Source organism: Astatotilapia calliptera, chromosome 20 (assembly GCF_900246225.1).
Source record: "Astatotilapia calliptera chromosome 20, fAstCal1.2, whole genome shotgun sequence".
Taxonomy (NCBI): domain Eukaryota; kingdom Metazoa; phylum Chordata; class Actinopteri; order Cichliformes; family Cichlidae; genus Astatotilapia; species Astatotilapia calliptera.
The window spans coordinates 15,233,558-15,260,385 of record NC_039321.1 but is presented as its reverse complement, the minus strand read 5'-3'; the positions used below and the strand labels follow the sequence as shown (position 1 = coordinate 15,260,385).

The window sequence follows — 26,828 nt, the reverse complement described above, 5'->3', positions numbered from 1 at the left end:
TCAGACACATTGTCAGAGTTGCAAACATGGCTGCAAACTCTTGTCTTGCTTCATCACTTTTTTCTCTTTCCTTTGTCTGCTCCAGGCTACACAAGGTTGAGGTATTACCTTATGTGTATTCTCTGCTCCTCTCGTGCTTTGAAGATACATCAGTGGAGTTAAGCTGAGCACTGTGTGCTGCCAGCAGCTTCGACATGCACTGTGTTTGATCTTCTGACGAAGCTCCACTTGGTGAAGTCATCCCCTCTGCCACTGCGCTGCACCTAAGCGCTGCACTAAATAATGATCATTATGACTGTCGTAAACTGCTGCATGTCGGGTTCTCTCTCATCCTTCTCTATTATCTCTCCCTTCCCCTCAGCTCTGTGTTCTGCCAGCTGCCAGAATCAAATTCTGTTCACCTCAGAGTATGAGACTCCTTGTAGATCACTCATGTTGATGTTTTCATCTTCCGATTTGCTTGCTGTGCATCTCATTCAATTCACATCTGTCTTGTTCCAGTGTTTGTTGATTTCCTTTTGTTTTAATCTTCATTTTCCCCAATTCCTCACTGCACATTTTGGACTAAGTAAGTCCCTGTTGTCATTTTAACTTGATCCCCTGGACACTCTTTCTCCATTCCTTTTACCTTCATCTGTTTCTCTCTCCCCCGCCTTTTGACAGCTGCCTTGTTTCCTCCGTCTCTCTCCTCTCTCTCTCTCTCTAACTTCTCAGTCTCTACCTTCATCAGTCTTTCTGGCTCATCTGTTTCTGTCTGAGCTTCTGAATGTGCACTCTGGATAACCCGCAGAGCAGCCTCCCCTCCGTTTCCTGCACCGAGATGCACGCTATTTATTTCATTGATTTTCAGGAGGGAAAGAATGCGCAGACCAACGACTGACTGTCTGCAGTGGGTTTAGCCAAGTGTAGCCGATGGGTTACTCAGGGAGGGAGAGAGAGGGAGATGCTAAAAACTAGCTCTGCAGATTTGTTGTGCAATCATTTCTAAATGTTTTGGGTCATATCTGTTTAATATGAAAGAAAATGAACAAGAGATTTGACCCAGAATCTTCTCTTTTGTGACATACTGTGTTTTTTTTTAACTTGTTTTTGTCGTGATTTGTTTGATTAGATGACGTGGTAGTTCCTGCTTTTGTTTTTTTGATCCTACTGCTTTTCTCGGTTTGCTCATCCTTCATTTGGGATCAAAAGTTCACAGAAATGGTTTAATGGGTGATCAGTCCTTGTAGTGAGTTGTTTCTGGTAATGATGAGTAAATCTCAGGGCTTGTCAGACCCAGGTCAGATTTTTGGGTAACAGTAGACTCTGGGTAACAGTTATTACCTCTGCCGAGAAGGTTATATTTTTGTTAGTGGTTGTGCGTTTGCGTGTCACTCTTTCTGCCTGCAAAGATGATAGCTGGAAAAGTTTTGGATGAGTTCTAAAAAACTTTGCAGGAGTGTATAGTAGGGTCATGTTAACAGTCCATTAAAATTTGGCTTATATCCATCAAGGTTTTAAAAGTCAGCTTCGCGATTTATTGGTGAAAAAAAACTAAACTGACAAAAGGCCTTACAATTGTGATTCTTATAAGAGTGGTGTGTGCTTTCAGCATATAAAGATTTGAAATATTGTATCACATTTGGTCTCTGACCTCTCCTTTAAGGCAGATAGATGGAACTGAAGGCCAAAGTGATAATAATGCTATACAGAGGTATTTATTAAAACTATGTTTCTTACTGACATTGTTTGTTTAGGAATATGGGGAATGTCATACATATTTGGACCTTTGACCTCCTCTTCAGGTCAAATAAGGTCAAACTTTCATAAAAAGATCTTTTATCTTTTAAACTATGGTTACAATTTGCTTCCTTTGTTTGTATTGGCAATATTTGAGAAATAATACAGCTACATTGGGATTCTACCTATCACATTTCTGCCTTTCTTTCAGGTTGACCCCAAAAGAGTTGAGTTGTTGGTGCCTTCTTATTTTTAAGATTTCCAGCTTCTGTTTGTGTTTAAGCCACAGGCTATATATAAAAAATGGTTGAGCACAACATGATGTCACCAATTGCTTTCTGGACTCTGTATTATGAAACTTCAATTTATGGGAGCCAGAGAAGGTGGCTTGATAAGCTATCGCATAAGGCTAATGAATGTGGTTAGCAAACACATACTTAGACTGTACAACAACACATGTGCCTGCTAATGAATGATAACATAACACACTAATAAAATGCTAGGACTTCACTCACAAAACTCCAGGTTCTTTACTCAGCTGTGCTGCAGTACCTGAGGCCAGCCAGAAAAAGAAACAATGATAATGATCCACTCGGTGAGCTTGCTGAGGTGAAGGGGAATAAAACAAAAACAAAGAAACCAGCAGAGGTTTGCAGTCAGTTCTTCTTCTGCTTCAAATACACCTTGGACAGAATCTACTAAACACATCCACCAACAAAGAAATGTGACCCATTCATAGATATACACAGAACATTTTTTATACATCTTCTTTATACCACATGCAGAAAGATAATCCTCTTCCTCTTCCTCTCAGCTGACACACAAACAAAGGCTTATTGCACCATTCTTTTCATTCATCAGCTAAACATACAGATAACAGGCCAACTTTACAGCAGCCCGGAGAAGAGGCTCAAAGAAGAAATAAATAGTTCTGGTCAAATGGACCAGAACAAGAGTTCTGTGCAACAGTTGTGTCAGATGGTGTCTTCTAATCCTTAAGACTTAAGCAGAAACATGAATCAACAGTAAACAATAACAGTGGTGTCACATTTCTAACTATAAGGATAAATTCAAATGCAAGTCAGTCCATTATGCATATTTGGGCACAAGTCATCCAGATTAAATATTAAGTGAAAACATGGGTTATTACAATGATAAACTAAAGCCAAATTAAAATTTAAAACTACATGTAGGTAACATTTTAGTCAATTAAGTGAAGTAATATTGTACACTTACAGATGGAACTAAAATAGCTATTTTGGACAAATTGTGTAACACATGACCAGTATTGGTTCATATGTTTGACTGGAGTGAGTCAGGTGTTTATATTTCATATATTTTTCTGAATTTTCTAAATCTGCTATTGACAGGTACCATTTTCTGCCACTCAACTGGTCAACGGGTAACAGAGGCAGAGAGATGCCTCAACCCCCTCTGAAAGCTCTTTTTAATGCAGAGGACTTTTACTGTTTAATCAGAGCCTCTCCTGAATTTCCTCCTAAAACTATCAATGAGTAAGTGTATAAATGTGATTTAACAGATCCCTATCAAGAAGAAAAATCACAGAGGGAAGTTACACTTTTTTCTGGAAGACAGTTATGGTTCTGTTATGCTATGATGGTGTCATCTGTTTGCATTGGTATTTGACACTGGACAGTATTTGCCACTCTACAGAGTGGGGGTTCCAACCTTTTCAACGTGGTCTTGTGCAGCCCCTCATAAGCCCAACAGCACATAGCTTGTTTATGTATAGGCGAATGCTGACTGGATGACGATTGTGCTGGAACTGGAAAGTTAGCAGCAGCAGAAGTCACCACTACTGAGAGAAGTCTGAAAAAGGCATCAGAGAAGAAGAAAAAACAGCATGTGAGTGCAGTGGACATTGTTTTTATAATCTGCCACTGCACTGCCAATAGGCAACCATGTAGAGCCCATTACAAAGGCCTCACTCTGGACCATGGCCGGGGTGAGAGGTTTGAAGGTAGGCACCTACTAGCCAGTCCTTAGCCTATGAGAGTTGGTTCATCATCCACATGAAGACCTGCAGCAATGTAGTGCTTTGTGCAGTCAGAGGTAGAGTCCAGTCCCTGGTTTGTGGAAAGCATTCCTGTCGTACACATTTACACACAGCAGTTATTGCAGTCAGCTGCAGCAGATTGTCTATTCCTCTCCTTTGAAGCAATGGAATGGAAAGAAAGGGAAGAAGAACGCGTGATATTTTTCTAGCAGGAATTCTCAAAAAAGTTGGGAGCCAGTCTTTTGGGGGAGTTTCTTGACTGATTTGCTATTTTTCTAACTAATAAATTAGTTAAATGTGCATGATTTTTAATGGATATTCTAGAGGACCAATGTAAGTACATACACATTTGAACATAACAGAAATTTTGTTGCTGAGCTAATAATGTCCAGGAGTTTGTAAATTAAATTACATTTATCATCAAAGTGAGTGAGTGCACATTTAGACAAGTTACTTCCCAAACGAAAGACATTGAAGTAGCCTGATATCAGACAGAACTGTCAGCTGGTACTTGGACTCCTGGAGCTGGGGAAACATAAAAGAAAGTGTGTGTATGTTGACTCAGCATGGATGATATTTTTTTTTTAAATGAACAGGATGCAGCAGATGAAGTGTGATGCACAAGATTTCCTGGTGAGGACCACCAAGACCTTCTACCGAATGTGTCCCTCTCACTCTTTAAACCAAACCCATCACAGTTAGCCACAAATCTTCTTGTGATGCTATCAAAATAAGTAACTAAGTTCCAAGATTTATTTATTTTCTGCTTTTGGATGTTCACTTATCACTTGTTGTGTACTAACCAGCTGTTTATTGATCTCTCTTGAGCGAACACAGACAGCAAGGAGTATTTCACTGAACAAGCAAATAAATTCAGTGCCAGTGTTTTGCTACACAGAGAGACATTGTTTATAGTGCATGAATTTATTTTGGAGCAGAGGAAAATTTTGAGGAAGGAGTTCCATTGAAAGAATCATGTTCAAATCAAATTTAGTTAAAGATGTGCGCTTCAGTTCCACTTCAGTATGACCTTCCTCTAGATTATTCAATGATTTGTTCTGTCAACTGTCTGTGAAAAGAAATTGTAACCATGAACCTTGTTAAAGATAAATATATACTATAAGATTTAGTGTTTGACAATTGATTAAAATATTATATAACCACAACACGACAGGATGGAGACAACTCGACGTGTGTGTGTGTGTGTGTGGGTGTGTTTGTGTGTGTGTTCATGCTGGGATTCCTCATGCCTGGCTTATTGTCCTGAGCCCTGTAAGACAAAGGGTTAAGTAAATGTTTGGGGAAGATAAGGCCACTCACCCTGACAGGCAGCAGGCCCCGCTGCCCAGAGGGATCCAGACCCAAATACATCACACAAACACATTTGTACAGACTTGCTCTCTGTATGCGCTTTCACACATTCTGTTACAATTATCCATCCCTCGTTTTCTGTCTTTAACACGCACACATTTATATTGGACTCGTGGAATTACTATTTTCCTTTCAGCCACTAAATCAGCCAGTGAGTGTTTGACGTTTGACGTGCAGCACCGTATAAGCCAGCACCTCCACTTTTGAACTTGGTGAAAGTGCTGCATGTCTGGCAAACACAAAATGCTAATTCCTACTTCACTTGTCCCACTGTGAGGGTTTTAGCATTGGCAGAGAGAGCCTTATGTCACAGCTATCTGATAATGTCTGCAATGGTGCTGTGGGCTTACAGAGAAGAGGAAGATCATCAATTCTGGAACTTTGATGTCTTGAACCAGTTAGTTTTTGAGTATAGGATCGCCTCAAACAGAAAGGCTATTGACATCTACCCATTCACTCTTTTTTGTTTTTTTAAGAAAATAGAGCTTAAAGCCGGCTATCCTTCTGGCATTTCATTCCCTTTATTCTAAAAACACTGAAACATTTTTCATGTCAGTGTGATATGGAGGACGATTTACTGCCCAACAGTCTCTGACTTTTGTTTAACTCAGGGTCTGAAAATATTCATTTGAATTACTGAGCATGCCATCTTATAGCAACACAATTTAATTTTCAGCTTTATAACTGAGCTGCTCATCCTTTCTGCTAATGGTTCATGACATGTTCATGTTTATGGCAGCAAAACATTGTGTGGTGGGAATCTTTTAGTCCTGGAGTGTTTCGCTGCTGCACCAAAATGGTTCCTCCCAAGAAGAAGAAGCACTCCCTATTTCAGGGACATTCTCTGTGCATCTTTCTGAAGCAGCATTAATGCCAAGGCAGGATAAGGAGTCCTAATATCCAGTACCAGTCAAAACATTAAAGCTTTGACTAATCTCTTCTGACTTTCAGGGCCTTTCCTTAACAATTACCCACTGAACATTTAAAGAAGGACTTCAACTGATTTTTAGTGATGACTTAAATCTGCGTTGTAAGTATAATGGAGGAAAATGTCCTACACTATAGGATATGTGTGCAAAAGTCTTGAGCCATCCCTCAACTCTTTATTCTTTATATTAAAACAAACATTTATATTAAAATGTTTCATATGTATAAATACTGCTCAAAAACATTAGAGGAGCACTTTGAAAACACATCAGATCTCACTGGGTAAAAAATCATGCTGAAAATCTATACTGATATAGACTGGGCGTGTTTGGAACAAAAAGGTGCCATCTGTCCTGTTTGTAGCAACTGAAAATAAAATAAATTCATAATTATAATAAAGGTAAATCAAATGGACCAATATGGCAAGGCCATGATGATCCACTTGGTAAAATAAATCCGCTTGGCATCTTTCTTGGCTTTAAGACAACAATTCTGATGGCTAAAGATCCAAACGGGACACAAAAAAGAAAAAGAAAAAAAAAAAGGTGCCACATCATTTGATGGACAAGTAAATTATCAACATACAGAGGGCTCAATTTAAGACACCCTGAAAATCAAAGTGAAAAAAAATTATACAGCAGCTTAGTGCATTTTGCCAAAACTGGACTGCAGCAATGTAATGCACCAATTCAAAATGATACTCAGGAGTTTGTGAGCTTGTATGCCTTCTTGACAACATAAGGGAATGATCGAAATGAGACAACAGCTGGTGTCCTGGAGGATCGCCTCCCAGACCTAGATCAGGGCATCACTGAAGTCCTGGACAGGTGGTCCTTCAGACTTGGCAACAAAGGATATACCGAAGCATAATGTCCCAGAAGTGGTCTACTAGATTTGGGTCAGGCGAGCATGAGCTCAGTCAATGGTATTATTGATGTATTGTCGTACACCATGAGGAACCCAGGACCCACTGCACAAGTGTAGGCTCTGACAGTGGGCCGAAGAATTTCATCCTAATACCTAATGGCAGTCAGGGTGCTATTCCCTGTTCCCTCTATGGATATACCTCCCCGGACCATCCCTGACGCACCACCAAATCCATCATGCTGAACAATCTTACGGGTAGCATAACATTCTTCACATCTTCTCTAGACCGTTTCACGAGTGTCACATGTGCTCAGGATGGATTTGCTCCTATCTGTGAAGTACAGGGGACCAGTGGTGGATCTGCCAATTCTAGTATTCTATGACAAATGCCAGTTGGGTTCCATGCTGCTGGGCAGTGAGCACGGGCCCGTTTCTGTTTGTTTCATCAGGCATATTCACATCAGTGGAGATCATTTTATAGTGCAGTGGCAGTGGTGGTCCTGTTCAACATTCCACAAAGGAGCAGACATTGGTAGTACTGATGGTTTGAGTCCACTCCCTATCTGTCTCTTGAAACCTCCTCCATTCTCTTGAAACTGTGCTGGAAGAGACAGAACAGCACATCAATATACCAGAAGTTTAACTGAAATGATGCTATACTCTGAATAAAAGTGTAGATTTAATTTTTTGAGCAGTGTATAAACTATGTCTGCAGCACTTGTTTAATGACTAAAAAAGTGATACATATTTTGTAAATGTGTTAAATGAAGAACATATTAAAATAATATAAACACACATTGTAACATTAATTATCTACTTTTTATATCGTAATTTCAGTATAGAAAATGTAATGCCAAATGGGTTCATAAAGTGTATCATGACCTGATGATACCCATCAAACGTTTGTTTTCTCTCCACATTGCTGCCATTAATTTTTTCACCTCAATATTCTACATAATACCCTATAGTGAGAAAGTGAAAAAGCTTACTTGAAATTTTTGCCAATTTATTAAATGGTAATAAATGTAAAAGCAAAAATGTAACATGTACACAGGTATTCACAAACTTTGCTCAATACTTTGTTGATGCACCTTTGACTACAATTACAACCTCAAGTCTTTTTGAGTATGACCTATATTAGGGCACTTTGTCCCATTCTTCTTTGCAGAACATCAGGTTGAATGTGGAGCGTCTGTGCACAGCCATTTTCAGATCTGTCCTGCAATATTCAGTGTGGTTCAAGTCTGGGCTCTGGCTGGGCCACTCAAAGACGATCACAGAGTTGTCCCAAAGCCACTCCTTTGATATCTTGGCTGTGGGTTCAGAGTTATTGTCCTGTTGGAAGATGAACCTTTGTCCCAGTTTGAGATCCAGACAGGGGTTTCACTTGAGACTTAAAGTCATGTTTTTATTGATTTATTTGATGACTTACACTACTGCTTTGTGGACAGTTGCTTTGAAAACAATTGGAAAACCAAAATGATGACATCACTGTCTGCAAGTATGAGCTCCAAGGCCTCCTCCAAGGAATGATGAACTGTCCATTTATTATCATCACACTTTGCTTGGCTTTTAGTGGCTGTCACACTGATGATACAGACCCTCTGCAACCACGGAGTGCATTTCGGTATACAGAGAGACGTTTCGTTTTTGTAACAAATTAGCCACTTGAGTAAACAGTTCATTTAAGTCCCACGGCAGAAATATGGAGACGTCAAACAGTTTATGAATCTCCATTCTTTCACTGTGCCCGCAAGAGTGAGAGAACAGAAGCAAAGGGAGGAACTCCTCGTGGAGATCACTGAAAAAGGAGCTGTTTATCAGTTTGAGGAGTGCCTGGATGAAACCGAGTCAAACAGGAATGGCAAATAATTCTTAAGTAATTCTTTGTTTAAACTTACTTGAATTATCAGATGATTTAGTCAAACTTAAATAAGTAGTTGATTATCAAATGCTGTACAAAGCTGACATTAAATTTGTGTCTTGAGATTGCATATTCTTTATGACCAGTATTATATCATCTGATGACAAAATAGATACAGTCTAGTGAAACTACTGGCAGCAGTGGATTGGCTACAGGGGCAAAGTCATGTGAATTTATCATGTCCTTTCTTAAATTTGGTAAACTTTGGTTGAAATTTCACATTGATCAACATTAAGTTGCTTTGACACTGGTGTCACTCAAGTCAAAATAGACTCTTAATAGAGTGCTACTTGAGAGGGGAATTGTTTGCTGACAGTTGGTTGGTGTCTACAACTGTGGAAATTGTTACAATGTCCGTTATTTTACATGAGAGACAGGAAATTTGTATTTGGAGTCACGAACACACTCAAAGCAATGTATAGGTCTAGGCTGCGGGGGGCTCCCATGGTGTATTGTTTCTTCTTCACTCACTATGTGTTTATACACCACTTTACATTTGATCATTAGTTATTATTAATGTGTGTTTTTTCACACCCCTCACCTCTAACTGGTCACGGCAGGCTTCATGTTGTTGTGATTTAGCGCCATATAAATAAAACTGAATTGAGATAAATTGAATTGAATGTTGTTAGTTTTCACACTTTGGAAACATCCCGTGCTACCAAAGCAGTCATTAGTTTACATGAACAACTGAGTGTAGCTGTTCACATTTGCACTAATGTAAGGTGCTTGATATAAGAGGGTAGATTTCAAGATAGCATCCACTGAAGGCTTTGCTAATGTAACTCATACATAGACACAGGAGGAAGTCACCATTTAAACAGAAGTGGCAAATGTCTAACATATGCTATTTATGATACTGTTCAAATTTAGCAATCGAGACCATAACAACTTGAAAACATATGTCTAGAGTAGACTGACTTTCTTTGACAAACTGATACATCCATGTTGCCCACAGTTGTGAATACAGTGGCTGAGACAGACATTGACGTTTTCTGTGTCTGGCTAGAGACTGGCCACATAGGTACTAAGTTACATTAAATTTAAAGATCACAAATAGCTCTTTCAAACTGTATATGACCATTTAACATTTTTACATGTACATTTCCATCATCTCTACCACTGCTCTGTCTACTCCCTCATTTCCACCTGCTCCTCATCTTCTCTTCCTGAAATGAAATCAGGAAACACGCATAAACGTGGTTATGTGTTACAGTGTGTTACAGTTATCACAGTTGTGAGCAGATAAAACATGTTCTCTGCAGACAGTTGACATTAAGTCAACTAAACAACAACAGCCGGTTATAAGCTAACATTATGCCAGCTGATGTCAGGCTCGAGCAGAGATGGGCAGTAACGCGTTACTGTAATCCGATTACTTTTTTCAAGTAACGAGTAAAGTAAGGGATTACTATTGCAAAAACGGTAATTAGATTACCGTTACTTTCCCGTTGGAACGCTGCGTTACTGCGTTACTAAAACCATGATTTTTTGCAAGAATGTCTCATGACAGTGACGTAAGCGAGTGCGATGTTCGTGACAACAGCTGTGTGCAGATCAACAATGGATAATATATCGAGTGTTGGAGAGAGTGTGAGCGTACAGCGTTTAAATAGAAAACAAAGAAGAAAGTGTACTTTATTGATCCCCGTGGGGAAATTCCTCTCTGCATTTAACCCATTCACTCAGTGAAGCAGTGGGCAGCCATTGGGCGCCCGGGGAGCAGTGTGTAGGGACAGTACCTTGCTCAGGGGTACCTCAGGGAAGATGTTCAGGGGAATCGAACCCCCGACCTTCCGATCATGGGGCCACCACTCTACCTACTGAGCTTTCCCTGATGCAAAGTAAGTACTGACCTTACTTTGAGTAAAAAGTGAAAAAACATTAGTGTCCGTTGTGCGTGGGAAAAAAACTTCTTTTTACCACCAGGATAAACCTCCGCCTACCCTACTCCTGCTTTACAGGTGAAAATAGAGCAAAAGGACCGCTGGTCTTTGACTTTATTTATTTTCTGCTGTGTTTTACTTGCATCTATTTGAAAGAGTGAGTGTAAACACACAGAAAAATTATTTTATGTGCTGGAATGTGCAGAAAATAGGTTTAAATGTTAAACAAATTTCTTCCAGTCAGAGAATGTTGCATATAATTAAATTTTTGCTTGATGCATAAAGTTAAAAGATTAAAACTAATAAAACAAGTTTTAAAAAGAGACTTTTCCATTTGATTACATTTTGTATGATGGATTATGTAGAAAAAGTAGAATTGGGCTGAAAGATCTATTTCTTTATCACCTATTCAGGTTGTAAATCGTGTTTTTAAAAAGTAACTAAGTAACTAAGTAACTAAGTAATTAATTACTTTTGAAAATAAGTAATCAGTAAAGTAACGGGATTACTTTTTTGGGGAAGTAATCAGTAATTAGTTACTGATTACTTTTTTCAAGTAACTTGACCAACACTGGGCTCGAGTGTCCTAAAAGTCCCACTTTCCCTCTGATAAACAGTTCGATTACATCCTCACACTGAGCAAGTATATGTTGTCTGAGTGTAACAATGTTAGATCCACTTCAAAGAAAGCAGATAACAGCAGCAAAAACAGAAAAGTTCAGACAGAAGTAAAGACCACCAAGCATGCAGCATGCTTTAACAAACAGGTAACGTTTTCTTTTTATCCTTCTCAATTAAAGTCTATTAAATAAAATAATTTCTATTTCTTAGAAGATAAAGGTGAAAAGGGTGTAAACCCAGAAAGCTTTACAAAGACTAGCATGTACATGTTGGTTCGCCAACCTAGCAGTTCAGTATTTAGTTCTTGCCTTGCAAGAAAATGAGTTTCATATATATTATGAAGACGTATAAAGGGACTGTTACTGAAACATGACACCGGCCAAGAAGCCTTGGTTGTCCATCCCAATTATGCAAACCATCTGCACCAATTGACACTGATCTCCCAAAACTATCAGTTCACCTAACAGACAATATTTCTTTTAGAATATGAGTTCATGAGGTTCCCAACCCTTACACAACACTAAAACCAACTCTTTGTTACAATGGAAGACAGCAACAGCAGACAGCTGTATTAAACAATGCCACCCACTCACTGTAGAACTTTTACAGACTCACTCATTAGTGGTCACTGTTTGCTGGAGATTGGGAGTGTGTAGGGGTAATAATAACCTGAAAGGGCCTCCTCTTCTTCTTCTCCTCCTCCTCTGCTTTTTACTTTGCACTCTCTGTATGTCTGTCTCTCCCGCTCTCTCCCTCCCTGCTGGGTTTTATCAGTGGTTCTGGTCAATGTCCTACTGTCATGTCTTGATGTGATTTATGCCACAGGCAGTGATGTTGACTTATCTCCCTACCTCTCCCCTGTTCTCGTCCCCTCCCCCTCTCCACCCTCCTCATCTCCTCCACCCTACAGAGACTTGGCTCCCTCTGTCTCAGCCAGTCTGGCTCCTCTAACAGAGACTGGGAGGAGTTTTTTCCCTGTGTGTGTGTGTGTGTGTGTGTGTGTGTGGGGGGGGGGGGGGGGGGGGGGTTAGTGGAGGTGTGAAAGAAAAATTCCCTCCCTAGCAACCACCTGTCACCTAAATTAGGATCTATATGGGCACTCGGTGCAAGTATATTGTTTTCTGTGTCAAAAACAGGTCAAGTCTGCAGATGACTTTCACTAAAAGAGCAAAAGAAAAGCATTCTGAAAGAACATTTGCATATAAATTATATGAACAGTTGGGTGGGTAATCCTTAAATTTTCACACTGCACTATATAAGTTCTAGGTAATAGTAAATGGACTAGTATTCATCAAAGCACTTTCTTCTACAAATCTCATTCACCCATACACTGCTGTTATGTATACCTAAGAAACTGTATCCGACATTCGCTTAAACACACACACAAACACACTCTCTGATGGATTCATTGAGGATAACTCCAGACTGGTGATGACCCGCTCTTCCGCCTGGTCCACAGCCATCCCAAGGTGATGTCTTTGTATTTCTATACAAGTGTACTGTATTCTTAATTATGTTACATAGGAAAAAAACGTTTTCCTTAATCAGTAGCTATATTATCTAGTGGTATGACATTTTTTCTGAAAGTTCACCTATGTCATATTGGCAGGCCTTAGTGCTTTTTGTCGTAATGTTTAGTTACTTCTGTTTTAGTCTTTGGCTTAAGTTATTGTTTAGTTAGTTATATTTAGGAAAGTACGTAGGGTTCAAATTCACTTTATCACAATGTCAGTCACATGTTATTCATTACACTCCATTTTCTGTTATTAGGCTTATGAGTTTGTGCCTGAAAATTTGCAAAATAGTTACAATACTTATAGTGTGGAGGAAAAAAAACATTATTTATCTCCAGCAGACAATATAAATAACACTATTGGTGCCATCATTAGAACTTTTACAGCCTGATACAAAGAATGATGTGGGGTGAAGAGCAACACCTGCCTGAGATAGAACACACCTTTCAGTCAAAGAAGCCACACCTTTAACTTTAAGCCTTACCACAATGCAAAGTGGTGACTTCACCTCTTTGGATACTGGATACTTTCATAATGTTATGAAAACTATCCTTGGAGGCCAAACTTTTTTTACCAGGCTGCAAACATGTTTTTTAATCTTGGCCATTTTGATGTGGGAGTCTGTAGGCTCTGACTCATTCTTGCAGTGGCCTCAAGTGGCCATAGAAGAACTGAAGTTTTTTGGCACTAACATGTGTGCATTTGTCAGGCCAGGACGTTGCTGATTAGTTAGATCCTCACAGTATGTCAATTACTCAGTCCTGCAAATGACTGTTTGCATCATTTGCACAGGGACAGCTTTTAGCCCGATGAGGATAGGTTGAATGCTGGCTAGTTGAAAAGTAAAGTAGGCTTGAACAGGGGAGAGAGCAACAGTGGGCTTTATCATGAAGAGGGAGAAGCACAAAAACATATATATCAACGTGTCTGTGAAGGTTCTCAGTCATCCAGGTCATCGTAGTCAAAGGAGCTTGCAAAGAAAAGCGTCTGGACTTCTTTAAGTTGCTTGAAGACGTTTCACCTCTTATCTCAGAAGCTTCTTCAGTTCAACATTTGATTGTGAGACTACCCCCTGGTGAAAGCTAACAGCCAAAGCATGTTTAAAGCTTCTCAGTTTTCTTGATTATAAGGCTGATGAGTTGTGTCTATGTAGGTAACACTCTACATAGCACACAACCATGTGGGTCCCTTAAGTCAATAAATGTCTTTGTTGAATGACTTTTAGTATTACACAGATGTGGCTGAGGTGGCTGTAGCTCAGGAGATAGAACAGGGCATCTACTGATCGGAAGGTTAGTGGTTCGATCCCTGGCTTCTCCAGTTTGCATGCTAGGTATCCTTGGGTAGGACGTTAACCAAAAGATGCATCCATCGGAGAATGAATGTCTGTCAGGAAACACTGAAAAGGGGATTTGGCTTTCAGTACTCCAGAAGAGTAGAGAAGTGCTATCCAAGAATCAGGCCATTTACCATGTGTTATTATTTGATACTATTCAATAATTTAGTGTCTGATATTTTTGGTTGAATATATTAGTTACCTCCTCAGTACATGGTGCCTTCTCTTTTCCATGTTTATAGGAAATGAAAGGGAAATGGGGGTTTTTTCTCACACTACTATGATGAACTTGTGGTGCTCTGTTACCTTAAAAACTTTCACATGCTCTTCTTTTCAAAGTGAGTCTGGCGAAATTTGTGGTTAGTTTGCTAACAGCAGGTGTAATTGAGTACTGCAGCAGAACTCACTGAGAAGTTCCTTTGTCAGAAACAATGGTTTTAAAAAAGTATGAGAAGTAATATTCAGTGTTCCATCATTAACTTTCAACATATCCATCCCCTCAGCATTGACTCTGGTTCCAAATACATTATAATTTGGCTTTTTCACAATAAAAGCTTCCCTGTTTTTCATCAGTTTAACTAACTTTCTAATATGAAACAATGGCAGTAGTAAAAATTCCACTACCAGTAATGAATATAGCTGATATGGCTGCAGAGTGTGAACAGTAAACACTGACGCTGATATCACTGAGATAAAACTCACTTGTCTTTAGAGAGCCAATCTGAATAAAACACGCCTCTACCAATAAAATCAACTCATTAAGAGATCATTATTAATGTACATATAATGCAAAAGTGCTGACTATCTTTGATGCATTTCACATGCTTGTGATTTTCAGTTTATATCTGCACGTGTGTGTATCTTCTACCATCCACCTTTCCCCATCCTCATGCCTCTCCTTTCTGTGGCCTTTGATGTGCTTTCAAAGTGGTCCATACTCACTCTGCTTTCCCTCTCACTTGACAATTGTTTATTAGATTTGAAATGGTCTTTGAGGGCCATATGTGTCTCTCAATGGCATATTTTAAGAGAGAATAACTGGCTTTGAAACAAAGAAAGTCAAAAGATAGGAAGTGGTGGGGAGGCAAAAAAAAATGAAGAAAACTGTTTACGACTTTTATCTTGATTCTTCAGTTGAGGTTTGCTAGCTGGAGAGGCACGTTTCTCAAAGAAATAGCAAAATGTGAGGCACAGAGAGCAGGAGAAGAGAGAATAGAGAGAAAGCAGTGGAAGAGTGTGAAAGAGAGAAGCACTGATGAACAGCAGAAGAGGAAAAGAAAGACATACAAGGAGAGAATGAGTGAGAGAGATGCCTGCAGACCACCCAGGCTCCTCACTGCAGTCAGATGAATGATTTTTGGTTCACTGCCGACTTCAGATTTTCTCCTGTGAGTCAGCGTATAGAACCGTGACACTGCATATAAAAACTTCAAATCAGATGAATGACATGCATTTGCTCCTTCATAAAGAGGCATGCTTTCTATTCATTTTCCTACACTGAATTATGTGATTTCTACAGCAACCTTCAATTAACAAAATCAGCATGTGGAGCCCTGCCACAGTGCCTTGTTTTCAGCTATCTGAATGAAATCTTGCAGTTTTATCTTCTTTCTTCCCCTTATTTTAATTTTGCAGTTGCAGTTGTTTGCATAGGAATCACTAAAGCTGACAGTCAATGCCAATGATTCAACTAAAGTATTTATAAGAACTAAGAACTGTTTACACCTGGCAGTGTGTTTGAAATACACTTGCAGTAAAGCCACTTCTCCTTTGTTTCACAAAGGGTCTATATTGACTTGGCTTGGGAACTTCATCAGGATACATCCTGGGCACTGCAGGGTCCCCACAATGACAGAGTATTGTTTTATGAGGTTTGTCCATAAAAAGCCTTTACATCTCAACTGAATCCAACTGGAGCGGCTGGAAAAGACTGCTGGGGAGACCAGGATCTGGATTACCTTCCATAGTGTTCAACCACCATAATTCAACTTCCATAAGAAAATAGTAGTATGTACAGTAAGTTGCTAATAACCCTCAGAAAGCAAAACTACATCAGGCCTTTAGCATTTAACCTTTCATTCTGTCCCTTCTACTCCGGTTACTTTACCCTGTCACACCCTCTCTGAACTCTAGCACTCATTTTCCTTTCTTTTTAATACTTCTCCCCTCTTCTTTCGCGTTTGTCCTTTTTAATTCTCTTAAAGCTCTCTATCATCCAGCCTTTCTCTATCCTTCTCTTCCCATTCTTCTTCTCTGCCATCCTCTGTGCCTTGACTGCGGCCGTCTCTTATCGGCTCTCAAAGAGGCTAAGAAAACAGTGTGATGTGGGATCCTTATAGGACTAGATGGTGTAATTGCCTAATTGCTTTTTTTTCCTCCCTTCAAGGGGTTCTGCTTTCTGTCAGCCAGGCAGGAGCCCATAAACACAGTCCAGCTATTCCCAGCATCTCCCTCAATGTCACCGCTTTGTGCTGTGTGATTGGCTTAACTCAGAGTCTGAGCCTATTGCTCATTGGCTTCTCCCAGTATGAATGGCCCCGCTGACAGCCAATGGGGCCAAAGCAGGGTGAGAAGGGTGAGTGAGAGAGTAAACAGCATATTTCTGGAGTCAGGGACACGCAGGGATCTCTTTGTTGGGAATTCCAAGTAATGTTTCTAGTTTGGGTTCCCAGGAGACCTAAAGGTGTTTGGAATTGTAACTGAGTCACACAATGGTTAATCATTAATCTCTGCAATCCGCAAGATTTTAACTATTTGCATACAAAATTTGATGTAGAAACATATGAGACGATTCATATGGTTTAGGGCATTTTAAGTAAAAATGACTTCACAGACAACAGGGAGATTAGAAGCTGTATGGTTGTAGATGAAGGCCGTGGCCTAGAAACAGAGCATGAATCAGGGTAAAAGTCTTTGCTTCTCTCCTCCAACGCTCCCACTACTCAAGCACGCTCACTCCATCCAAGGCCAAGCAATCTGTCTGCAGAGGCAGAGAGGCCTGGGTGATAGAGGTGTCTTCTGTATCAAGTGGAAGAAAAATTTGACAAAAGCATGCCTATTATTCTCAAAACCATCCTTTATGCCCCCTCCTTCTGAGCCAATCAATCTTCAGTCCACTTGTCAGCTGCTGTTATAGATGTCCTACACTGTTAACCTTTGCTGTATTTTTCACAGTAAAATACCACAAAATGCCCAGTAACTTACCTGAAAACATTTCTACAGTTAATTACTGTAATTTGCTTTGCATTATGGGTATATTAAGGTTTTTTACATTTACTTACTGTATTTTTTAAAATTGCGGTAGTAGTTATACCTACCGTTAACACATTAGCAGTAGTGCTACTGTATTATGTGATTTGAATGGTTCATCATACTGTTTGTGTATTTTTACTCTTTCAGTGGTTGGTTGCAATAGTGCATTACATTTTAACTCTTTCACTGCCAACCATTTCCAGATTTTCCTCCAACCTATGCCATTTGTCAGTATGATACCAGTGAAAGTATTATGGTTTTGACTTTTTAGGGGACTTGCCTGTGTGTAAGGTTCAAGAATTCTGATCATCTAATCTGCTGCATGCAGTTGTATGCACATGCACAGCTGCTGCAAATGTGTGCTTGCCACTGCGTTGCCAAAGGCGAACTTCAGTCAGTGGAGAATATTGTAATAATTTGGTGGAGGCTTCTCAGTCGAGCAGTAACTGAATTGCTCATTTACATGTACAGAACTCTTCTGGGAACTAGTCAACCCAACTTAGTGAAACACACACTGAATGCATGCTGGCCCCGCCCACCAACTTATCTCTACCAACCACCACTCCATATCCTGACTGACATGACCTGTGATCCAGTGATTGACAGGAGAGGAAAGACAGGCCAACTTTGCTAACTCTTCGTTATGATATGCTCGAGAGGACAAAAGATTTTGCACCTCGTTATTGTTGGACCTCTGTGTGGAAACTGCAAACGGGACGTCATAAGGTAATGCAAAGGACTCTCCTACCTAACATACTCGTTTATTAATTTTTAAGAGCATATATATTTTTTGTGTGTGGGGGGGGGGAGGGGGGGCTTAAATTCGGTGTTAGCTTGGTCGAAATAGCACATTAGCTGAATTATTCTGGAAAAAATAGGTTGTATGTGTTTTTTTCTTTTCTTATTCAAATAAATATTTAGATATATATTTTCCATGGGGAGGGGCGAGGAACACAGGCGCAACGACAGTCTTTGTCTTTTTCCCGCCGAGTGTGGTGCATTGTCCTCCTGCGCTTCTGTTCTATGACTATTGAGAAGCTGGCCATGCTAACAGTGGGACATTTAGCTTCAGCTAAAGCAGCAGGTAAAAATACACATTTAATGAGAATAATGTAAGACAACTTTTTTTTTTTTGGAAATTTAGAGACTGCTAAAACAATCTTATCCAGTTTTGAGCTTGCTCATGTAGGTTAGCCTGCTTTATTTAATTTTGTGTGAGCTGCAGTGCACAACATTAAAAAGTTAATATAACGTTAGGTTGGTGGCGCGAGGAACTCCAACCTAAGTTTAATATTTATTATTTTTTTAAGTGGGAAGGGGAGCATGTTTTTTTTCCTTTAATACAACGTCTTCCAGGGTCTTTTTCATATGAAAACCATGTAACGTCTGTGTTAGGTTGGTCAAAAGGGAATTAGTTGAATTATTCTGGAAAAGATGGGTTGTGTGTTTTTTTTCTTTTTTTTACTTATGTAAATATATTTTTCAAGGGTTAAATAAATGCAACATTAAATTAACAGTTGTCTCTCTGTCTTTTCCCGCCCAGTGTGGTGCATTGCTGTCCTCCTGCCCTTGCTGGCCGCGCTGACAGTGTGATGTAGCCTCAGTTCTTTGACAGACAAGACAAAACAGCAGGTAAAAAGACATATTTAGTGAGAATAAAGGTAGACAACATTTTTTTGGAAATTCAAATTCAGACACATGCAGCCATGTACAGGTGTAAATTTTGTGGTGTTTTTTGTTCAGAATTAAGACAATTTTGTTATCATACGAAGAAACATCAGCACACAGCTAATTATCGATTCACATGTGGAATAGAGCAATGTCCTTCTTCCTATCGAACATTTTCTGCATTCAGATCCCATATGCACAGGAACCACCGCTATCGCAGGGCTCAGACTAAACACACCCATTTTAAAGGAAATCTTGCTTGTGGAGTTGAGGCATGTTTCTATGTGGCAGAGAATTTTTCAGCATTATGCACTCATTTGAGATTTCATATTAAAGATGGCAAGAAAGTTGTCTGTCCTTATGATGACTGCCACAAACATTTCAGAGTGCGCTCATCTTTTGCCACACATTTATCCAGGAAACATAAGCCGGTGATAACAACTCAGGTGTCAACTCTCCCCGAAAATATAGACTGTACTCAGCCTTCTGAGGAGACTCTGACTCCAACTCCATGTGATCATCTAGAGGAGTGTGATAATCAACAAGAGACATTTTTACATAATTTGGCTCTTTTCTACCTGAAAATGCAAGCCAAGATGCTGTTGCCAGCGAGCACAATACAATGTATTCTTGATGGATTTCTGCATGTCCATAGCACTTCTATGGCAGATGTTTTTGACAAGTTGAAGGGCAAGCTTTCTGAGCTAGACATACCACAAACTGAGATAGAAATGATTATTCAAAATCTCTCTAAAGAGGATGTCTTCACAATATACAACAAAGGAATACTCAGATCTGACAAAACAAGGAGAACATTTTACAAGCAGTATTTTGACTATGTTGAACCCACCCAGATTTATCTGGGAAGTGATGCTGCTGGAAAGGAATGCTTTTGCCAGTACATTTCCATCAAAGAGACATTAAAATCACTCCTTAGACAGTCAAGTGTTAAAGAGCAATATCACCAATCCAAAAATCATACCTCTTCCAACATGGTTGTAGAGGATGTGGCAGATGGAAGAAATGTGAAAGAAAATGCTCTGTTAAAAGACAATCCTTCTTCATTGTCCATCATCCTTTACCAGGATGGATTTGAGGTTGTGAATCCTCTTGGGTCAGGGAAGAAAAAACATAAAGTTTTGGGGGTTTACATGAGTCTTGGTGAGGTCCAGCCACACAATCGCTCTTCAGTTGATCCCATGCAGTTGGTGATGCTGTGCAGAGAAAGGGACTTCAAGACATTTGGTCAGGAGAAAGTTTTCTCAAGTATTATCACAGACCTTAAAGATCTAGAAGATACAGGGATTGAGACAGATGATGGAAATACCCTCAAAGCGGCCTTGATTTCCATTTGTGGAGATAATCTTGGTTCACACTGCTTAGGTGGTTTCACTGAAAACTTCAGTTGTAGTACGCATTTTTGTAGATACTGCTTGATTGAAAGGACAGACTTTGAAAAGACACCACTAAAGCTTGGTCCAAAAAGAACCATCACTGGTCACAAGGAGAGTGTACAACAGCTATCCACCACTGACCAAGACATGGTACAGGGGGTAAAGTTTGACTCACCTTTCAATTCTCTGAAATATTTTCATGTCTGTACTGGGCTTCCCCCATGTTTGGGTCATGATTTATTTGAAGGTGTAGTCTCTAATGACTTGGCATTGTACATCAGTCATTTAGTGAAACAGGAAAAGCATTTCACTTATGCACAACTAAACAGGTCGATCACACAGTTTAAATACTCAGGGAATGATAGTCTCAGTAAACCATGTGAGGTTAAGGAGTGTGGCAAAAAACTTTCTGGTTCTGCAGCACAGAACTGGTGTCTGTTGCGACTGTTGCCATTGTTGGTTGGTGACAGGATAAAAAATCCTGAGGACAGTCAGGTCTGGCAACTGTATCTACAGCTCAAGGAAATGGTTGAGCTCATATGTGCTCCCAAGATCCATCATGACCAGATTGCATACCTTAAGATAATAACAGAGGAGTATGTTCATTCAAGACACACAATTTTCCCTAATCACCCACTCAAGCCCAAGCATCACTATTTACTGCACTATAGTGACCTCTTTTTGCACTTTGGGCCTCTTATTCGCTTGTGGACTCTCCGGTTCGAGAGTAAGCATTCGTATTTCAAGGAATGCGCCCGGAAACTGCACAACTTTGTTCACCTTTGTAAAACACTGGCAGAAAGGCACCAGCTGCTTCAGGCGTACCTCAGCAGTGGACCATTGTTTGCTCCAGCAGTTCAAGCAGTTGGTGAAACTAGTGAATATGATGAGCAGTTGTACAATGGTCTAATTCAGGAGTCTGTCAGGACAGCTGGCTTGATGAAAGAAACAACGTCAGAGGTATCAGCAGTAGTTTACAAAGGAACAAAATATTGCAAAGGGCTTGTTGTTGCTATGGGTCATGATGAATGTGGCCACATCTTTGGAAAAATCTCAGTGATCCTCATCAGTCACAAACAAGTACACTTTGTTTTGGACATCCTTCAATCTGTGATACTGATCAACCTTGGACTTCACTGTCTACACAATTCTGAAAAAAGATTCATATGTGTTCAAGCAGACAGTTTGTTTGATTACTACCCTCTGCCAGTGTATATCGCTTCAGGTTTAACCGTTGTATCTTTGCATCATTCAATATCATCCTCTTAATTCATTGCAGATATGGACAGTGGCAGCCTACATCATGAAATTAACCTGGCATTACCTGACCTGCATGAAGAGACAAAGAGGGCAGTTATTGAGCACCTGACAGACATTATTGGTGTTAGAAACAGAGAAGATCTCCTGTTTGTTGAGCCTGATGATATCAAGCCTTTCTTGACACCAATTCAAAGTCGAAGACTTGTTCAAGTATTCAGAAAAGGTGAGAATGCATTAATGTCATAAATGGTTGCAGTCCTATCTTGAAAATAGTTGTAAATTAGTTATTTTGAGAGTTATTTTGAAATTGTTATAGCTTTCAAAACTAAAACTAGCTTTCATTGCCATTGGTATTATTTCTCCAACACTCTTGCTTTTGTGTCTTATATAAGAGTATTACTCAATAAATACTCCAAAAAACCCATCTGTACATAGTTAATGTGGAATTGTTCTGCTGTGTTTATGTGTGTGTGTGAATATCGACGACCAAGTGGAGTCTGGCTCTTCAAACAACCCAAAGGAACCTGAAACCACCTGCTCAACAACTGTGCAAATGCCACTACAGGGTAATTCACTCTGTTCTGCACAAGCATCAGGTCAACTCCCTTCCACACAACCAAATGTAAGCAACACCTCCTGGATCAGCAATTTTTCAGTTCCCTGGGAGAAGATGCCAACAAGACTTTCACAGGCCTTGGCAACTGGTGGAATGGCTCACCCAGAAGACAGGAGAATAATGATTAGGACTGTTGTAGAAGGAATGCGAGTACACTGCCCCAACCCTAACAGAGCTGCTTGTGGGGAGGTAGCTAGAGCTATTGTATCTAAGTATCCCGCTACCTTTGCAGATAAGACTGCAGAAGGTGAGCAATTAGGCTGTGGTTATTATTCCCTACTCAAACAGCTTAAAACAAGAGTTGAACATGTAAATAGAGACAATGTCAGCAGCAGAATCCGGCAGCCAAGGAAAAGGTCTACCAGGGAAAACAATGAGGGTGATGTTGCCATCAAAAGGGGGAGATCTGAACTTGATAGCTATGGTTGCATCAACTGGCAACCCACAACCCTACCAGAAGGAGAAACGAGTGAAACTTTGGAGACAAAAAGACAGACTATGTCAACTGTCTTCAGATCAGCAGGTCCTCAAGCAATTGAAACAACAGATGTAAATACTTATATGTCTTTGACTTATATTTACCAGAGGCACATGCTTAATTCTTGGCCTGCCCCCACCTTATGTGAGGTTCAAGAGCATTGGCCATTTCTTTTTACTAAAAGAGGCCTCTGCACTCACTTCCACACACTCACAGATATTGAGGTAGAGACACGTCTCAGTGAAGCCCTTCTTACGAAAGGAAGGAGAATTTTGAACTTCTTTCAAAGCCAGAGACTTCAGTGGAACAAGGAGATTGAACATCTGCTACGTGAGTGCGACAGTGCAAAGCTGAACCACAACCAGATCGCCACAGCAGCCATCCTCCTTCTGATGAAGTACTTCCAAGAAAAAGAGGACTCAATCTTCATCTTGGCTGACGTAATTATATTTAAAATTTTACACATGCACTCTCAATACTGTCAACATAAACAAAGGAAAATATTTCAATGATTTTGGGTATCATCATTCAAATCAGTTCATTTTGTGTTTTAAAGGCTTTTTCCACCAAGATGTCTGTTGAGAGAGAGATGACCTTACCCATCACACCAAGGGTAATAGCGCTTGGTAAGTAAATAGTTTCAATCCTGTTGTAATATTTTTGTAAAAAATCTATGTAATTATTGTGGTATTTGTACCCACAACAACTTACTTAACAGGGGTTTGTCTGTTTTATATTGTATAAAAATAGAATACACACAGTTTGCTGCTGTTTCTCTTATTATTTATTATACACAATGACCAACAGGAAAAAACAGCCTAACACTTCAGCACAGGCCAAAATGCAAAGACATAAGGCAGTTTTTTCCTGTAATTGATCATAATTTTCATTAGATAATAAATAATAAGAGAAATAGCAGCAAACCGTGTGCATTCTATTTTTGTACAGTGTGAGGCCTGCTATCCAGCATTCTTGTGGAAACCTTATTTGTAAGGGTGAGCACATTGTCTTATTGGACTCTTGTCTGTTTTTAGGGAATAATTTCATGTCTGCAAGCCGCTGGATGATCAGTTTGGAGGGCAAGGTATTTTATGAGCCTGAGCAGATGCATGACTTTGCCAGCACCCTTGCTGTCTTCTTTGCGTCATACTACGTTTTCAACCTTGAGTATCAGGAGTCAGCGTCCATCACACTGGAGATGATACAGAGGTAAATACTTTACACCATTTAAGAATGAAATATATGTGATAGCTTGACTACAGTTGCAGAAACATATAGGTGATTGCTGTAACGTATGTTTTAATTTTGAAATTAAAGCAGCCTTTTTTCTGTTAAAAGGTTCTTTGTGAGGATCAATCCAGACATGGGAACAAAATGCCCTGCAAAACTTGGTACAAGCCGCAAGACAGGTCGTGTCGTAAAGAGGAAAGTTACAAGCATCTGCCCTCGGATCACCACCTTCCTCCAGCGGCTCTCTGAGTTTGAATGGAGGACTTCCAACTAGGTAAGAACAGAGATGATAATATCTTTTACATAGCTGATAATTATATACATACTGTACACACATCCATACAACAGTATGAATGATCTCAGACAGATGTGAACAAGTGAATAACCTGAGCAAACATGAATATTGATTATGTGTCTTTGACAGGTGGTGATGTAGACTACGCTGAACCCGACCATCCTGGTAACGGAAATCTAAATCCCATGTCACATTCTATTTCCTGGGACCCACTGATAATTATTACATTTTGTAAATGAGTTTTGTTTTACAATTGTAATAGTTTATTTAATGTTCATGCTGGTGGGTTTGTCCTGTTTTTAGTGGAATGAAAAACTGTTTTCCTTAAAAAAATCAGACACAGAAAGGTGAAGGACTGTGTAGTTTTCATGTACGCTTCTATTTATTTTGGTTATTGGCATTGTTTTTATTCAGTTGAAAAATGTTTTTCTTGTTAAAAAAAATATCAACAATAAATGTTGGTTTAATTCACTATTCTGAGACTACTTTATTGAATTATATTGTTTTTTGTAAATGTTCTTATATTGAATATGAATGTTAATATTATTTTATATGCTGTAAAACACAATTACAGTCTAAACAAATTATACTGTACACAATTACAGTGTTATACCATAAACCACATTTGCAGTACAGTGATACTATAAAACTTAATCACGGTAAGTCTTTCTAACTGTAAACCACGTTTACAGTAAAGCTGTTATACTGTAATATATGTTTACAGTAAAGCTGTTATACTGTAATATATGTTTACAGTAAAGCTGTTATACTGTAATATATGTTTACAGTAAAGTGGTTGAACTGTAAAACATCACAACAGTAAAGATACTGTAGATCAGTAATTACAGTAACTTACTGGCAATAGTGTTGCCAGTAAGTTACTGTAAAAATACAATAAAATGTCTAACAGTGTATATATCTCTCAGGCCCTCTGTCCTCTGTCCATCTCTATCAACTTCAATGAAGATAGATGTGAAGATTGTATATGTTCCAAGAGCCATCGATTTCAAAGCATTTTATTGACATCAATGTGCTAGTATGTCCTAAAAACTGCATTACGAGAACATGGAAAACAGAAATAGACTTGGACAGTACCATTTTATCAGCAGAGCCACACACTAATCCAGGGGAGGAAGCTCGTAGGCGTCCTGTCATAGAAGCATACAGGAAACAGGCTGGTACAGAAAGGAAGTTAGCAGCAACACAACAACCAGGTTCACACAGTCCTGAAACAGCTCTGAACTAAACAAGTCTAAGCTCCTGACACACAAACAGTATATGTACAGTACAGATCATACAGGTAACACTGAATAAACAACTCTGATTTATTTACAGATTTATTTATAGTGCGTACCTCAACATTGGTCCATGCCTAGCAGTAACACCTCTAGTGCTGAAAAGTTAAGCTCACAAGGAATTGTCAAAAACTGCACACAAGTCCCCACACACTCCCATCTTCGGTTAAAATGCCGAACTACACCCATGAAAAAACATGAACATACCAATGAAATACTTTTAGTCTCTATAGCTAGTTGCAATGTTGATAACAACCATTTTAAGGTTATCCCATGGGCAAAATGTTGATACATAGTCTTGAAAGTGCAAAGTATAGGAAATAATTGGTGACGTGCATCTTTTATATACAGTCTATATCAGTCTATGGGTCTTGCTGAGGTGAAAGGTTTTCTCTCTATATATATTGTCCCTAATCCTTTACAATGTGAAAGCACAAGCAATGAGCTACGCAAAAGGTTACCAATTGGTAACCATAAACCAGCCTTTAGACTGCTGGCACAAGTCTGTGTGTGTTTGTGTGTGTGTGTTAAATAGATGGAGCACAAGGAGAGACCTTGAGACATCCTCAAACTCTTTGGTTCTTTCCTGTATTTCTACTGTATACACAGAACCTGATAGCTAGATATGATAAAAACAAATATCAGCCTCAGACACACATAAACAAATATGCGCACCGACATAGTGAATGGCATGTCAACACCTGTGGTATTGTGCCATAAAACCCTGGAGACACCCTCTAAAATACACACAGCCATACACTCACACGTATTTATAAAAAGGTTCACCACACAGAAACTCACATTTTCTCCCCTAATTCACTTCTTTTATTCTTTGTTCTTGTTATTACACACTGTCCTTCTCACCACAGCCTGTTCGGGCTCTCTTCTTCTTCCGTCCAACTTGGCTTTGGCATATTTATCCTACCTTGCTTCTTGTTTGACATCCTAGGTTTATTCATCGCACTGGGTGGCCTGGACTATGCTGACAGCTCCTGATCCTCACTGGCTCAACTATAGAGAGGACTACATTATTCACATTCACAGTAATATGTATACTTACAACAGTGCTTTTTATATCTCAGCAGGCAATACAAGGGGAATGAAATTGCATGTGACATTTGCATTTGTCATGTGCTCTCAAATGGTCAGGAGGGTGGA

The 26,828-nt window shown here is 39.5% G+C and overlaps 1 protein-coding gene across 3 annotated transcripts; it reads left to right on the top strand.

Annotated features, from left to right (window-relative positions):
• Nucleotides 1-17,331: 17,331 nt before the first annotated feature.
• LOC113013937 (uncharacterized) lies at nucleotides 17,332-24,789 on the top strand. Of its 3 annotated transcripts, XM_026155181.1 has the most exons (8): nucleotides 17,332-18,160; nucleotides 18,978-19,066; nucleotides 21,776-21,979; nucleotides 22,248-23,290; nucleotides 23,407-23,476; nucleotides 23,885-24,059; nucleotides 24,189-24,354; nucleotides 24,505-24,789. In XM_026155181.1, exons 3-7 carry the CDS (start codon nucleotides 21,778-21,780, stop codon nucleotides 24,352-24,354), a joined length of 1,656 nt encoding a protein of 551 aa, XP_026010966.1. In that variant the 5' UTR covers nucleotides 17,332-18,160; nucleotides 18,978-19,066; nucleotides 21,776-21,777; the 3' UTR covers nucleotides 24,505-24,789. The 3 variants fall into 3 exon arrangements, with proteins under 3 accessions (XP_026010966.1, XP_026010967.1, XP_026010965.1); XM_026155182.1 differs by lacking the exons at nucleotides 24,189-24,354; nucleotides 24,505-24,789 and having other exon boundaries at nucleotides 23,407-23,463; nucleotides 23,885-23,947; XM_026155180.1 differs by lacking the exons at nucleotides 21,776-21,979; nucleotides 22,248-23,290; nucleotides 23,407-23,476; ... (1 more) ...; nucleotides 24,189-24,354; nucleotides 24,505-24,789 and having other exon boundaries at nucleotides 18,978-21,769.
• Nucleotides 24,790-26,828: the final 2,039 nt, after the last annotated feature.